Source organism: Elgaria multicarinata, chromosome 1, assembly GCF_023053635.1.
Source record: "Elgaria multicarinata webbii isolate HBS135686 ecotype San Diego chromosome 1, rElgMul1.1.pri, whole genome shotgun sequence".
Taxonomy (NCBI): domain Eukaryota; kingdom Metazoa; phylum Chordata; class Lepidosauria; order Squamata; family Anguidae; genus Elgaria; species Elgaria multicarinata.
Genome location: NC_086171.1, coordinates 100,119,907 through 100,136,113, shown reverse-complemented (window position 1 = coordinate 100,136,113; position 16,207 = coordinate 100,119,907). Strand labels below are relative to the sequence as shown.

The 16,207-nt window shown below is 52.0% G+C and overlaps 1 protein-coding gene across 1 annotated transcript in view; it reads right to left on the bottom strand.

Moving 5' to 3' along the window:
• The window catches only part of DDR2 (discoidin domain receptor tyrosine kinase 2), an 82,498-nt gene that overhangs the window by 48,525 nt on the left and 17,766 nt on the right, over positions 1-16,207 (bottom strand). Inside the window, exon 2 of the mRNA XM_063133703.1 lies at positions 11,874-11,976. Within this exon, the coding sequence (XP_062989773.1) occupies positions 11,874-11,976 (103 nt within the window). The remainder of the gene's footprint in view (positions 1-11,873; positions 11,977-16,207) is intronic.

Genomic DNA, 16,207 nt, shown 5'->3' with positions numbered 1-16,207 from the left:
AGGGTGGTGGACCCATTAAGATGGTCCGCTCCTAGAGGCTAATGGAGCCGGGTGGTTTACAGAAGGTTCTGGGGAATTTTCCGGCTGATAAACTGGCTCTCCTGTCGAAACACTGGTTGATCTGTGGAGTGCAGAAAAGACCTGAGTGACTGACACGATTGCTCCTGAGCACCCTCTCCTTCGTAGAGCTCGTACGGCTCCGTGGTATACCCCAGAGCTGAGTGTGATGAAACAAAATAGGAGATGTCTTAAGTACAAATGGAGAAGAACTCCTGGTGGATGCAGTCAAGCTCTGGTGAGTGCCTATAGTAAGGCATATTCAGGGGCAGTGAGGGCAGCAAAAAACCCAATACCTTGCTGCCACTATAGAATCATCAAAAGAGGAGCTTTTCAGAATTGTCCAGGGGCTATTGCATGTTGGCCCCAAGGACACTGTAGAACCTTCTGAGACCCGCTGTAATTTATTTGCTGGTCACTTCCAGAATAAAATCTCCTGCATCCGCCAGTGTTACAGCAAATGAATCAAACGAGATATCTTGTCCAGTTTTTCTGGATGAGTTTCAGTTGGTGCAGCTCGAGGACGTTGACAAGGTGCTTGGACAGGTGCATGCAGCCACCTCTGCATTGGATCTTTGCCCCTCTTGGCTAATAAAAGCTAGCAGGGATGGAACAGCCAGCTGGGCCAGGGAAGTGATTAATGCCTCTTTGTGAGAGGGAGTGGTCCCGGGCCACCTGAAAGAGGTGGTAGTGAGACCACTTCTGAAGAAATCTTCCCTGGACCCGAACAATCAGTCGGGTTTCAGGCCTGGTTTTGGTATGGAAACAGCCTTGGTCGCCTATGTCAGGAGAAAGACAGGGGAAGTGTGACTCCGTTGATTCTCCTTGAACTCTTGGCAGCTTTTGATACCATCAACCATGCTATCCTTCTGGGACAACTGTCCAAGTTGGGAGTGGAGTCCTGCATTGCAGTGGTTCCGCTGCTACTTGATGGGTAGGCTCCAGGAGGTGGTGCTTGGGAGATATTGCTCAGCCTCATGGATTCTCTCCAGTATGGGGTTCCGCAGGGGTCAGTCTTGTCCCCCATGCTGTTCAACATCTACATGAAACCATTGAGTGCGGTCATCAGGAGTTTTGGAGTGCGTTGTCATCAGTATGGTGATGACATGCAGCTCTATTTCTCCTTTTCATCTTCATCAGATGAGGCTGTGGATGTGCTGAACTGGTGCCTGGCCATGACAATGGACTGGATGAGAGCTAATAAACTGAAGCTCAATCCAGACAAGTCTGAGATGCTATTAGTGGGTGGTTCTGCTGACTGGATGGAGGGTGTTCAACCTGTTCTGGATGGGGTTGCACTCCCCCCGAAGGAGCAGGTTCATAGCTTGGGGGTTCTCCTAGAATCATCTCTGTCACTTGAGGCTCAGGTGGCCTCAGTGGCACGGAGTGCCTTCTACCAGCTTCGGTTGGTGGCTCAGCTACGCCCCTATCTGGACAGGGAAAACCTGGCTTCAGTTGTCTATGCCCTGGTAACCTCCAAGTTAGATTACTGCGATGGTTCAAAGACGGTTTGAAGATGGTTCAGAAGCTGCAGCTTGTGCAAAATGCAGTGTCCAGAGTGATAACAGCGACCAGAACGTTCAAACTAGGGGTGTGATCCGCTCCGATTAGGAGCGTAGAAGCAGTAGCGGATTGGCCTGCTCCGCCTTACCCAGAGGCGGAGTAGGAGCGGACCGCGGACCCCTAGAAGCAAGGCGAAGAGAAGCGGCCATTTTTCGGAGCTCCTAGTTCAGGCGGAGCGCTCCAGTCGCCATCTTGAAAACATTTCGCCATAGGATTGCATTGCGGCAAATAATCGCGGATAACTACGTTCTTTTTGAAGCTATCGTTCTGGAAATTCTTGTGCTCAGAGAGTCGTGGATGGGGATCATTTTGAGACCACCTCTTGTCCCATTTCCCTACATTTAAACATATTATATTCTTCTTATACATATTCTTAGTAGTACCTTATACATATTATTAGTAGTATTAATATTTTGTTAGTCATCATGAAAAGAGGGAGCAGGCGTGCTGAAAGCAGCAAGGCTCAGGCTGGCACCAGTAAGCAGGCTGCCTCTCCTCCTGTGAAAATCAAACGGGCAACTCCTTGGCTGACTGCTCCAAAACAGAAGCAGGACAAGCAGCAGGCAGAGCCACTCTCTTCTGCAACTTGTGCCCGGCGTTCTCTTTTTGAGGGTGGGAATGGGAAAAGTGCCCCTTTACAAGAGGCAGGTGGCATTAGAGGAGGAGGAGTATCCCCAACACCTTCATTATACTTTCAGCCCACGAGCCCGCTGATGGACCTAGACGAGGTCCTCAGCACAGTGGAGGGGGAGGAGGAGGAGGCGGTGGGCCTCCAGGATGTGGAGGCTGAGGAGGAGGAGCAGCAGCAGCAGGCCGAGGCTCTCTCCCCAGTCTCATCCCACACCCCTGTTTCTGTGGCAACACCAGAGAGCTCAGACGGGCAATTGGTGGTGTCACCACGGAAACGAAAGACAAGCATCGTGTGGGACCACTTTGAGTTGGGAGCGGATCCCCGCTTTGCTGTCTGTCGCCACTGCAAACTCAGCCTAAGCAGGGGTTCATTGACAGGGCATTATGGAACCAGCAGCATGAAGATGCATCTTAAGAGGCAGCACCAGTCGGTATGGGGAAAGAGGCGGGCAAGGCGACTGGTTCCAGGGGAAAGCCGAAGGCTGCTGCTGCTGGCACTTCCACTCTCAGCTCTCCATCTCCCATTCCCACAAGGGTTAGGCAGGCAACCCTGCCGGAAATGGGGTGGGGGAAGTATAGAACCACAAGATGGCATTTTCCAACGCCCCCCCAGATCACCACGTCAATCGGTGAGATGGTGGCGTTGGACGACCAGCCATTCAGCCTCGTCGACAACGCAGGCTTCAAGAGGCTGATGGCGCTTGTGGTGCCATACTATAAGCTGCCGTGTCGCACCACCCTGAGCAGGCGGGTGGTGCCTTCCCTGTACCGTTCCTGCAGGGAGTTAGTGCTGGGTCGTCTGTGCCAGGCAGAGGCACGGATGGTGCACTTCACCTCGGACATTTGGTCCAGCGAGGGCGGAGTGCACGCTTACCTGTCCCTGACGGCACACTGGTGGGTAGCCGTGGGGCAGGAAGGATCCAGCACTACAGGGACTGGCAAGGAGGGCTACTGCTGGGCCCTCCTCCACACGCAAGTGATGGACCAGTCCCACACGGCAGCGGAGATTACGGAGGCCATGAACCGCATGGTGGATGGGTGGCTAGCTGGGCAGAAGGTCACCCGCGGTTACATGGTCACGGACGGGGGAGCCAACATGGTGAAGGTGGTGCGCGACGGCGGATTCGAGGGCATCCGCTGCATCGCGCACGTGTTGAACCTGGTGGTGAGGGATGGCCTTGGGATGGGCAGCAGCAAGCCCAACCTCGGTCCCCTGTCCGGGATCCGTAACCTCCTGGAGAGCTGCAGAAAGGTGGCAGGCCATTTCCACCACAGCGTCAAGGGCAGTCGCTTGCTGCGGGAGTAGCAGGAGGAGTTGAATCTCCCACAGCACAGGCTAGTGCAGGATGTGGTGACACGCTGGAACTCCACCTACCTGATGCTGGAGCGGATGGCGGAGCAACAGCGTGCCATCCACGACTTGTTCAGGGTCAGGGACATGGGCGTCCACCACATGGGCAAGCAGCAGTGGGACGCCATGTCCCAGCTGGTGGCGGTCCTCAAGCCGTTCCTGAACGCCACCGAGACCCTGAGCAAAAGCTCTGCCCTCCTCAGCCAGGTGATCCTTGTATGCAGGCATCTCCAGAAACAGATGGGCGACTTTCTGGAGTACAGGGATCCCGTCACCGGCAGGCGCTTCGAGCCCGAGGTCCGCAAAGCGGTGACTAGGCTGAGGGACGGCCTGACGCGGAGGCTGGAGCCCATCCAAACCGACAGGGTCCACATGTTGGCAGCCATGTGCGACCCTCGTGTGAAGGATGGGCTTTGTGGGCCAAATAGCAGGCAGCACTGGGTGGAAACGCTGGTGGGCGAAGTGCGGGCGGCATGGGCCAAGAGGGTGGGGCAGAGTGAGGCAGAGGAGCAGGCCACCCCTCCCCGCAGCAGCCCCAGCAGCCCCAGCAGCAGCCTCACCTGCATCCCTCCCAGCAGCAGCACAGGCGAGGGGTATTGGGAAGAGGCTCTGCACGCCGTGGTTGGGCAGAGACCCTCCCCAGCCACCGGCCAGGATGACGCTGCAACCACCGTGCAGCGTTACCTGTCAGAGCCCATGGAGGACTGCTCCATGGACCCCCTGGCCTACTGGTCATCCCGCTTTCAGATTTGGCCGGACCTGTCGCGGGTGGCCATGGATCGACTCAGCTGCCCACCCACCAGTGTTCCAAGCGAGAGGGTGTTCTCTATGGCGGGCGACATAGTGACCCCTCACCGCTCTCGCTTGGAGCCGGACTTGGTGGAGCAGCTGGTCTTTCTGAAGGGCAATCTCCCCCTGCTGGGATACCCCACCCTCAAGCCCTCGTGGGAGTGACAGGCAGGCTCCCTTTAATTCCACCCCTCCTTGGGTTGGCAGGCACACTACAGTTCAGGCAGGCTGGTTTTTTCTTTTTATTATTATTTTTATTATATTTTTCTTCTTCTTCTTCTTCTTCTTCTTATTATTATTATTTAGTGGCTGTGTTACAGTTCACAACATCAACTCTGAATCATTACATTCGTCTCTGTAGGCACTAGGCAGAGTTTGTCACCGTGCGTGTGTGTGACTGACTGTGAGGGCAAAGCACCGCACTTCAGCTCATTTCATTTCTGTGGCGTCCGGTACAGCTTAGTCAACTCATCCGGATAGTTTTCCACCCAGTTCCAAAAGACTCCATGATTGACTGCACGTGTTTAGGTGAGGTGCAAGCAGGGGGCAAGGCAATGCCTGGCACCACCACCACTAGCCAGGCTGCCTCTCTCCAGCAGTCCACGGGTCGCCCTTTGGAGTGCCCTTGGCTTGGAGTGGAAGACGTACTCCCTGATCCAGAAGTATGGTTTTGAGAAGCAAGCTGTCACTTGAACTCATGAGCCTCTGTGCAAAAGCTGTCATTGTGTGTGTGGTTGTGAGTGTTACTGCAGCTGCCTGTCTCGCTGCGAAAATGAAACAGGCGAGTCCTCGCCTTTGAGAAGCAACCTTTCACTTGAACTCATGGAAGTCATTGACTTCAGCACAGCCACTACGTAGAGGCTGTGGTCCTCCAGGATCTGGGTGACTCGATCAGTGTGCTGATTTTGAGAAGCAACCTTTCACTGAAACTCATTCACTTCCCCAATTGAGGGTGAGGGAGGTTAAACTCCAGCAGTCCATGGGTCGCCCTTTGGAAAGCTCAGGGATCAAGTGGACTACTCGACCAGTCTGCTGATTTTGAGAGGCAACTTTTCACTTCAACTCATGGACTTCCCCAATTGAGGGAGGTACTCCAGCAGTCCACCGATCTCCCGTAGCACAGCCATTTAGTGCGTACGGACAGTTTAAGTTTCCTGAGAAGTGAGCTCTCACTTCGACTCATGACAGCCATTGACTTCACCACAGCCACTTTGTGTGGGATGCTGTGGTCCTCCAGGATGTGGGTGAGGATTAGTCACAGAAGCTGGTCCAGCTTCTCTCCCTGGTCTCGTCCCACCCCTCTTCCGCTGTAACGCCCTCTTTGAGAAGCAAGCTGTCACTGAAACTCATGAAAGCCATAGACTTCCGAAGCAACCTTTCACTTCAACTCATTGACTTCCCCTTTGAGAAAAAGCTAAGCTCCAGTAATGCACCGTTTGTCCGTGGGACAGCTCTCTTACGAGAAGCTGCACTGCATATGCAGCAGTGCCATGGCTTTGAGAAGCCGAGACCCATCCCAGCCACCGGGAACCGGAGGAAAACTCCAGCAGTCCACTGGTCGCCCTTTGGATAGCTCGGGGATCAAATGGAGTACTTGATCTGTGTGCTGATTTTGAGAAGCAACCTTTCACTGAAACTCATTCACTTCCCCTATGTGCGGGAGGTACTCCAGCAGTCCACCGATCGCCCATAGCACAGCCACTAGCAAAGCCACTACAGTGGATGCTCTCTTCTCTCTCTCTCCTCAGTCTCATCCAACCCCTCTTCCTCTTCCCCTTCTGCTGTAACCCTCTTTGAGAAGCAAGCTTTCACTTAAACTCATCATTCACTTCCCCAATTGAGGGAGGTAAAGGCCAGCAGTCCAAGGGTCGCCCTTTGGAGGGCTCAGCAGCAACGTTAATCCTCCAAGCATGCACACAAATCTTCCATACTCAAAGTAACTGCTTCAATAACTAGTAGCTCCTTTTTGCCTGCCTGCCCGCCTGCCCGCCCGGGAGCCGTCCTTGTGAGGTAGCTGGATCTGCTGGGACTCACTCCCCCAGAGATCTATGGCATACCTGTGCAAGGTACCAGCTCCTTTGGGCCTGCCTGCCTGCCCATGCCCGCCTGCCCGGGAGCCATCCTTGTGAGGTAGCTGGATCTGCTGGGACTCACTCCCCCAGAGATCTATGGCATACCTATGCAAGGTACCAGCTCCTTTGTGCCTGCCTGCCTGCCTGCCTGCCTGCCCATGCCCGGGAGCCGTCCTTGTGGGGTAGCTGGATCTGCTGGGACTCAGTCCCCCAGAGATCTATGGCATACCTGTGCAAGGTACCAGCTCCTTTGTGCCTGCCTGCCTGCCTACCTGCCTGCCCATGCCCGCCTGCCCGGGAGCCGTCCTTGTGAGGTAGCTGGATCTGCTGGGACTCACTCCCCCAGAGATCTATGGCATACCTGTGCAAGGTACCAGCTCCTTTGGGCCTGCCTGCCTGCCTGCCTGCCTGCCTGCCTGCCTGCCTGCCCATGCCCGCCTGCCCGGGAGCCGTCCTTGTGAGGTAGCTGGATCTGCTGGGACTCACTCCCCCAGAGATCTATGGCATACCTGTGCAAGGTACCAGCTCCTTTGGGCCTGCCTGCCTGCCTGCCTGCCTGCCCATGCCCCCCTGCCCGGGAGCCGTCCTTGTGAGGTAGCTGGATCTGCTGGGACTCACTCCCCCAGAGATCTATGGCATACCTGTGCAAGGTACCAGCTCCTTTGGGCCCACCGGCCCTAGCCTGCCTCCCTGCCTGCCTGCCTGCCTGCCCATGCCCGCCTGCCCGTCACTCCCCAATTGAGGGAGGTTAACTCCAGCAGTCCACAGGTCGCCCTTTGGAGAGCTCAGGGATCAGATGCACTATTCGTGATCCAGTCTGGTGATTTTTTGAGAAGCAAGCTGTCACTTCAACTCATGGACTTCCCCAATTGCGGCTGGTACTCCAACAGTCCACCGAACTCCCATAGCACAGCCACTTAGTGCATAGGGACAGTTTAAGTTTCCTGAGAAGTGAGCTCTCACTTCGACTCATGACAGCCATTGACTTCACCACAGCCACTTCGTGTTGGATGCTGTGTTCCTCCAGGATGTGGGTGAGGAGGATTAGTCGCAGCAGCTGGTTGAGCTTCTCTCCTTAGTCTCATATGGAGCAATTAAAGTTATCTGAGAAGTGAGCTTTCACTTCGACTCATGACAGCCATTGACTTCACCACAGCCACTTCTCGTTTTGTAGTGCGCCGAGTTGAGCACATCCACTCCGGTGGATGCTCTGGTCCTCCAGGATGTGGGTGAGGAGGATTAGTCGCAGCAGCTGGTCGAGCTTCTCTCCCCAGTCTCATATGGAGCAATTAAAGGTATCTGAGAAGTGAGCTCTCACTTCAACTTCAAGTTCAGACACTTGAGCACAGCCCCTACGGTGGAGGCACAGCTGGCCGTGCCTCTCTCCCAAACCACTGTCTGCATAGGGACAGTTTAAGTTTCCTCCTGAGAAGTGAGCTTTCACTTCAACTCATGACAGCCATTGACTTCACCACACAGGCACTCCGGTGGATGCTTTGGTCCTCCAGGATTTGGTTGAGGAGGATTAGTTGCAGGCAGCAGCTGGTCGAGCTTCTCTCCCCAGTCTCATATGGAGCAATTAAAGGTATCTGAGAAGTGAGCTCTCACTTCGACTTCAAGTTCAGACACTTGAGCACAGCCCCTACGGTTGAGGCGCAGCTGGCCGTGCCTCTCTCCCCAACCACTGACTGCATAGGGACAGTTTAAGTTTCCTCCTGAGAAGTGAGCTTTCACTTCGACTCATGACAGCCATTGACTTCACCACTTAGCTGTTCCTCATGTTGTCCTTTCCCTGAAGTGGAGTTCGTAGCAGCAGCTGGTCAAGCGTCTCTCCCCAGTCTTGCAATTAAAGGTATCTGAGAAGGGAGCTCTCACTTCGACTCATGACAGCCATTGACTTCACCACAGCCACTTAGTGTTGGATGCTGTGGTCCTCCAGGATGTGGGTGAGGATTAGTAGCAGAAGCTGGTCCAGCTTCTCTCCCCGGTCTCGTTCCACCCCTCTTCCGCTGTAACCCTCTCTTTGAGAAGCAAGCTGTCACTGAAACTCATGGACTTCCCCTCAGAGAAAAAGCTAAGCTCCAGCAGTCGACCGATCTCCCGTAGCACAGCCACTACGTTTCCTGAGAAGTGAGCTCTCACTTCGACTTCAAGTTCAGACACTTGAGCACAGCCCCTACGGTCGAGGCGCAGCTGGCCGTGCCTCTCTCCCCAACCACTGTCTGCATAGGGACAGTTTAACTTTCCTCCTGAGAAGTGAGCTTTCACTTCGACTCATGACAGCCATTGACTTTACCACAGCCACTTTGTGTGGGATGCTGTGGTCCTCCAGGATATGGGTGAGGATTAGTAGCAGAAGCTGGTCCAGCTTCTCTCCCCAGTCTCGTCCCACCCCTCTTCCGCTGTAACCCTCTCTTTGAGAAGCAAGCTGTCACTTCAACTCATGGACTTCCCCTCAGAGAAAAAGCTAAGCTCCAGCAGTCGACCGATCTCCCGTAGCACAGCCACTACGTTTCCTGAGAAGTGAGCTCTCACTTCAACTCGTCTTGTAGTGCGCCTGCCGAGTTGAGCACAGCCACTACAGTGGAGGCGCCTGCCCGCCTGCCTGGGAGCCGTCCTTGTGAGGTAGCTGGATCTGCTGGGACTGACTCCCCCGCAGATCTATGGCTTACTTGTGCAAGGTACCAGCTTTTCTGGGCCCGCCAACCCATGCCTGCCTGCCTGCCTGCCTGTCTGCCCGCCTCCCCCGGGGTGCTGCTGTGGTGGGGCATCTGCCAGGACTGACTCCTCGCCTGCTCTGCCTGCCTCTCTGCCCGCCTGGTGCCTGGGAGATGAGCTTTGCGGTTCGTGCCCAGCACCCTCTGGCACGCTTGCTCCCAGTCGTCCTCCTCTGTGCCCCTCAATGCGTAACTGCTGGCTTAGAAAGAAACAACCAGCCATCTTTGCCTCACTTGCTCCTTGCGCCCGCTTACGGGTTGGTTTGCTATGCGTTAGTGCTCAAGTCATCCTTGCGGCACTACAATGCATGCTGCCTGCCTGCCTGCCTGCCTGCTTTCCCTCCCTTCTCCCCTTCCCGCCTCGCAGGGATGGTGTATGTGTCTTGCTTTGACTCAGGGGAGAAGTCCTTCCTGTGCTCAGTTAGACTTTATCAAGTTCAAAAATCCTTTTTTCAAGTGTGCAAGAAGATTTAGGGTTATCTCATGGCATGTTGGGATTTCCTTGGAACTGGCCCCATTGAGCTGTCTGCATTGCAACTTTAAATCCCTGACATACTGGAGTGCCCGATTTTCAAAAATTCCCCAAAAATCAGGGGATGATGGGATTGCCTTGAAACTTGGTGTCCATGGGGACACATGGGTAAGCTGTCATGGGACCAAAGGATAGGTTTCTAACGTGCAAATTGACGTAGTTGTAGAATGGGACTTGATTTGGGGTGAGTTAAAAAGTTTAAGCCGCGCCAAAAATCAGGGGATGATGGGATTGCCTTGAGTGTGGGCGTCCATGTGGACACATGGATAAGCTGTCCTGGTGCCGAGTTTGAGGTTTCTAACATGCAAATTGACGGAGCTATCCCAAGGGGTCTGAATGGGGTGCCCGATTTTCAAAAATTCGCCAAAAATCAGGGGATGATGGGATTTGCTTGAAACTTGGCGTCCATGTGGACACATGGATAAGCTATCATGGTGCCAACTTTGAGGTTTCTAACATGCAAATTGACGTAGTTGTAGAATGGGACAATTTGGGGTGAGTTAAGCCGCACCAAAAATCAGGGGATGATGGGACTGCCTTGAGTCTGGGCGTCCATGTGGACACATGGATAAGCTGCCCTGGTGCTGAGTTTGAGGTTTCTAACATGCAAATTGACGGAGCTATCCCAAGGGGTCTGAATGGGGTGCCCGATTTTCAAAAATTCGCCAAAAATCAGGGGATGATGGGATTGCCTTGAAACTTGGCGTGCGTGTGTATACGCCCATGAGGTGTCATGGTGCCAAACGTGAGGTTTCTAACTTGAACTGAAAAAAAGTTGTATACTTTTTTAGCTTTCAACGCAACCCTATGGGGGGGAAAAAACGGAGGTCCGATCCGGATCCGGAGCTCCGAGCGGAGCGGAGCGGAAGTGGGCGGAGCGGGGGCGGCCCGCTCCGAAAAATGGCGGATCTGCAAGTGAAGCGGAGCGGGGGGTCCGTGCACACCCCTAATTCAAACATATAAGATCCACTCTGGCCCACTTGCATTGGCTGCCCGTATGTTTCCGAGCCTGATTCAAGGTGCTGGTTTTAACCTATAAAGCCTTACATGGCTTGGGAACACAATACCTGATGGAATGCCTCTCGTGACATGAACCTATCCATACACTCCGCTCAACATCTAAGGTTGAGCTGAGTGCCTACTCCAGGTGCCTACTCTGAGGGAAGCTTGGAGGACAGCAATAAGAGAGATGGCCTTTTCTGTGGTGGCCCCCCAATTGTGGAACAATCTCCCTGACAAGGCCCACCTGGTACTGACATTGTTATCTTTTCAGCACCAGGTCAAGACTTTTCTCTTCTCCCAGGCATTTAGCAATATGTAAGTAGCCTAGGTTTGTTTTTGTATGTTTTTGTGATTTTAATTTTTTGTATATTGTTTTTAAATGTTTTTATCCTATGTAAACCACTCAGAAATCTTTGGCAAACGTAAATAATAATAATAATAATAATAATAATAATAATAATAATAAGAAGAAGAAGAAGAAGAAGAAGAAGAAGAAGAAGAAGAAGAAGAAGAAGAAGAAGAACAACAACAACAACAACAACAACAACAACAACAACAACAACAACAACAACAACACATATTTTCATGGTTTCCCTTTTCTGCTGTCTGGTAATGGCACTGTGATTTTTCCCAGGCTGGATAGCCTGCGCTCACTCCTGCCATGGAGCTCTGTGGGGTTTGGGGGGAACCAGGAGGCAAAGCACCATCATATAGGCACAGTCTGTCTCAGCCTTCCAGCAGCAGAGGGGACTTAAGGGCTCATCCTTTCTCAGACAAGTTGAAGATACTGTTCTGCTTCCAGCCTCACTGAACTCAGTGCCAAGAGGGAGTAGCAGTGGCCCTGAGAACCGATAGGCCCTTGAATGGCTCGGGCTCCTGACAATGGCACAATGGCTTCAAGAAGTGATATCAGCTGTATGTAGGCAGGGGACAACTGATTTTTTTGGCCAATGTATTGCAAATCCTTCTTAAATGAATAGAGCCTAAGAGTCCAAGTCAATGAAGGGCAAAGAGGAGTGTAACTGATAGTGACGATTAATCTCCTATTATTCTAGGAGGAGATGAAAGGGGGAGGCGGGATTAGTATCTGCGTCTCCTTGGTAACCCCTGTTCTATTAGCCTGGGCTTGGTGAGAGACCCCAGGTGCGCATCGCTTTTACCTCCCATACTTGGCTGCTGTGGATTCAGACCAATAGCTTGAAGCAGAAATGTCCTCATCAGGGATATGCCCACCTGACATGCCCAGAGGATAGCGGCAGATGGCTGGTGAGAGAGAGAGAGAGAGAGAGAAGAAAGATATATCACACATCACTTTCACCAGAGTTGGCTTTTTGAACATTGTTTTTATTTATGTTCTATTAAAAGGTGATGTCAGAATAATTATTACAACATATTTTAAATCAAGGAAACAAGTGCATGGTTGATCATACCAACAAGGGGCAAATAAAAAAAAATCCTATACACCTGTCTGATTGTTGTTTAAATTTGTACAGTTAATTTTGACATAGGGTGCTTTCAGACAAACAGTTCTTAGGTATTCTGTTGTGAAGCTATTCAGTATTTTCCTCCTTAACAGTGTGTGTGTGTGTGTGTGTGTGTGTGTGTAAAGAAAAAGAAGCAGAGGTGGAAAAACTCAAGGAGGTTACATGTGGAAGATACTGTCTGAACCTCCTGCAAAATTCTGTGAATAAGGCAGGATGACTGATTAAAAAAAAAACCTTGTCTGGGAACATCCACAGTAGCCACATCATATATCTCTTTTTCCAGGGGTCCGGGGAATTGTGCTCCAAGATCTCAGGATGGCTTCATTCACACACAGAGTGGAAAGAAACATAACATTAAAAAGAGAGCACTCACAATGTGTCCCTGAGCGGCAAGGTAAGCTGGTTTCACAACTGAAACAACATACCAGCAAATTTAACATTGGCTCAGCCATCACTTTGGCTATTCCTTGCCATTCTTCATCTGAGCTGTTTTGTTCTTTTTTAAAGTACTGCACGAGCATTTACCTATTATTCATTCATTACAAGATCCATGTTTTATTCTCAGCATGGATAATAGCAGCTGCAGAGGGAAGGGACCATCTCAGGTCAAAAATAGCAGCAAAGAAAAAGGCTAAGCACGGCTCAACCCTGCAGTTCTCTACTGCCAACAGCTCCTCTCCTGAGGATGTTTTCAAGCAGTGAAACAATAGTTGGGTTACTATTGGGAAAGGAAAGGAACCTCTCGTGCAAGCACTGAGTCATTACTGACACTTGGAGAGATGCCAGCTTTCGCTGACGTTTTCTTAGCAGGCCTTATAGCGAGGTGGTTTGCCATTGCCTTCCCCGGCCATTATTACCTTTCCCCCAGCTAACTGGGTACTCATTTTACCGACCTCGGGAGGATGGAAGGCTGAGTCGACCTGAGCCGGCTGCCTGAAACCAGCTTCCGCTGGGATCGAACGCAGGCCATGGGGAGAGTTTCAGCTGCAGAAACTGCTGCTTTACCGCATTACACACACCAAAGGTGTAAGTTACAGTTTGGCCCTATATCCAGAGATGCACTGGGGTCTGGATGGATTCTTACCCATGAGGAGTGGCAGATAGCAAGTAAAGAGGACGTAGAATCCAAAAAGGGAACGCTTCATAGCTCTCCAGCTGTGCTGTCGGGGTGGGGGGTGGGATGAAGGGAGTTGTAGTCCTGAGGGCTGTCTTGATGTTGTCTTTGTCAGTTAGATGACGCAGCTGCAGATTCAACCCCAGGGCAAAGAGGCGAAAATGCATGGCTGAAAAGTAGGAGACTTCTCTCGACTTTTCCAGCTAGACCGAGGTCAGCCCGGCTCTTCTGCCAGTCTGTCCTCACTCAGAGCCATTCCGCAGGCGTTCCTGGGAAAAGTTGCCACTGCCGCACACCAGCAAGAGCACAGGGTTTGGCAGTTGAGCGGTGTCAACCCAGTGCCGTGAAGGCAGCCCCCAACAAACGTGGAGGGTGCTGGTTGGAGAAGGTGGCCTTGCTATTGCATTGTGTGTGTTTTTAAACAGCATCTGCAGTGGAAATCTTTGTCTAATGAATCAAATGTGAGTGGTTTATTCAATCAGTTATTAGGTATTAACATATGAAGTTCCCTTACACTACATCACACCATTGGTCCATCTAGCTTAATATTGTCTTCTCTGGCTGGCAGCTCTCTAGGGCCTCAGCCTTACTACTACTACTACTACTACTACTACTACTACTCAGCCTTACTATCCAGGCAACATTAATGGGATATTATCAGGACTGACTGACCTTATGACTTTCTGTAGGCAAAGCATGTATTCTACCATTGAGTGATGGGTCCCGTTCTGATTGATTGTGGGTTGTGGAAAATAAGATAACCATTATCTTGTTTTTCCAAACTGTGGAATACAGCCACTGATTTAGACTTTAGAAGATCCAACAAGGATCATATAAGCAGCTTTTATTTTAAAACTAAGTTTTGCATAATGAGCACAATTAATTCTATTTGCAGTGAGTCACCACAATTAGGTTTTCTGGATAGCCAAATCTGGATTTTTATTTTACTATAATCTGTGGTCCTGCATGGGCTGAGCTTTCTGAAGATCAAAGGGAAACCTGAAAAGTTTAATAGAAGGCATGAACCAAACTGCTGCACAGAGGGCTTCTCAGCCTGGAACAGTTGCCACTGAAAAGGTGGCACTATCTGTCTGGTCCAGGCTCAGCAACATTAGACGTCCTAGCAAGTTCCAGACTTGCTGAGCTCACAGTTCTTGTACTGCATGCAGACTATTTTGCACCCTAGGCAAGGCAAGCTACTTGCACCCACACCCCCAATTGCGTGGAAGTCCGAACGTGCCGAGCCGTCTGGAATTCACCAGGACTTACTTCCATTCGAAAGCAACCCGCTACACAGCCTGGCTTCCTGATCCCCTCCTCACTTTTACTCGGGGGAATAAGGCTTCCGAGTAAAGAGGCATAGGCGGATCGGGCCGCACTGGTGCCTCCCAGTGCAACGCTTTCTCAGATGCAAGTCCCGTTGATCCACGCACGCAGGATCGGGAAGCAGGAGAGTTTGCCTTGCGAGGAGTCCACAAGTCCCTAGCTTTCCTGGGGGAAGGAAGAGGGAGAGGGAGTCCCGCTTGCCCGGCTGCCTGGACATTGCGGCCTGTTTGAGGAGAGAGGCGAGGCAACCCAGTGCCCTTTCCTTGGGAGTAAGGCAGAGGCTGGCTTGAGCCAGGGTCGAGCTCACCACATTCTTCTTCTTCTGGCGGCAGCCTCCTGGATCTGGGAGGGCGGCTTCCGGGTGGCTAGAGCGGCTCTGGGAGGGCGGCTTCCGGGTGGAAGTCCGAACATGGAGCCACCGCCGCCGCTCCCCCACCCCAGCATCCCTGGCTTTGCTTCGGCTGGGCAGGCGCAGGGCGCCATCTCGCCCGCCCAGGCCCGGCTGAATCCTCGGGCTGGGCCGACTCACAGCCAACAATGTGTGTGAGTGCTGTGCAGCGTGGCGCCCCACTTAGCTTGGCACTCTAAGCGGCCGCCTGAGTGGCCTCTATGGTAGCACCAGCCCTGACTGCATGTTTCTTCAACCTGGTGCCCTCCATCACACCTACTTTTTTTCTTGGTATACACCCACAATTTTGACCTCCGTTTCTGTAGCAGGGCAAGTGCTGGTCCCTCTCACCATTGTAGCTATACCGGGGGACTCTTTTTTCATTTGTTTGCTCTCCCCTCACTCTAAGTGGGTTTGAGCCCTGGCATTTTTATTGGTGGATGGGCTCTTTCCCAACACCCCCCACATAAAATAAAGAAATGGCTTCCATTTCTTGCTGTTCTTTACCGTTCATTCCAAGCAGCCCTGCAGCAAAGGCAGCCAGCAAGCCCCACGGCTGAGGGTGGGCGTACAAGTGTGTGTGTGTGTGTGTACACAGGCGTCGTTGTTGCATCCCCGGGGAAGCTGCTTGCCTTCACTCTCTCTCCCTCTCCCCTACACCCGTGCCTAATCTATACCAAGAAGGATATTGCAGTCTGAAAGCGGTGTATAAAAGGCAGGAGACACACCAAGCAGGATATAGCACTATGAAAGCAGTATATGGTATGTGTCAATGGGCCCCAATAGTTGTCAATGTACTTCAATACCATGATAAAGCAGTAGTGTAGCTCCTGCCTTTTATATACCACTTTCATACTGTTTTCATAGTGCAATATCCTGCTTGGTGTAGATTCGGCTCTGGTATTCGAAATTCCCAGAGCATTTTGCAACCCCACCCCCACACGTTAACACGCCTCTCTCTTTTCTGGCAGCAAAGATCTAGTGCTAGGAAGGGGAAAGGAGGGGGTGGGAGGAATTAAAAGATTTACAAATCCCATGAAGCAAAGAGCAGGAGGAGAGCTGAGAGGTAAGGGCTGTTGAGCCCTTAATAAGCCTGTCCAGAGAAAAGAAAGAGAAGGCTTAAATGCACCTACACCCAGTAGGAAGGAAAGACTTGGAGAAGTTGGAGGGCACCAGGAGAGG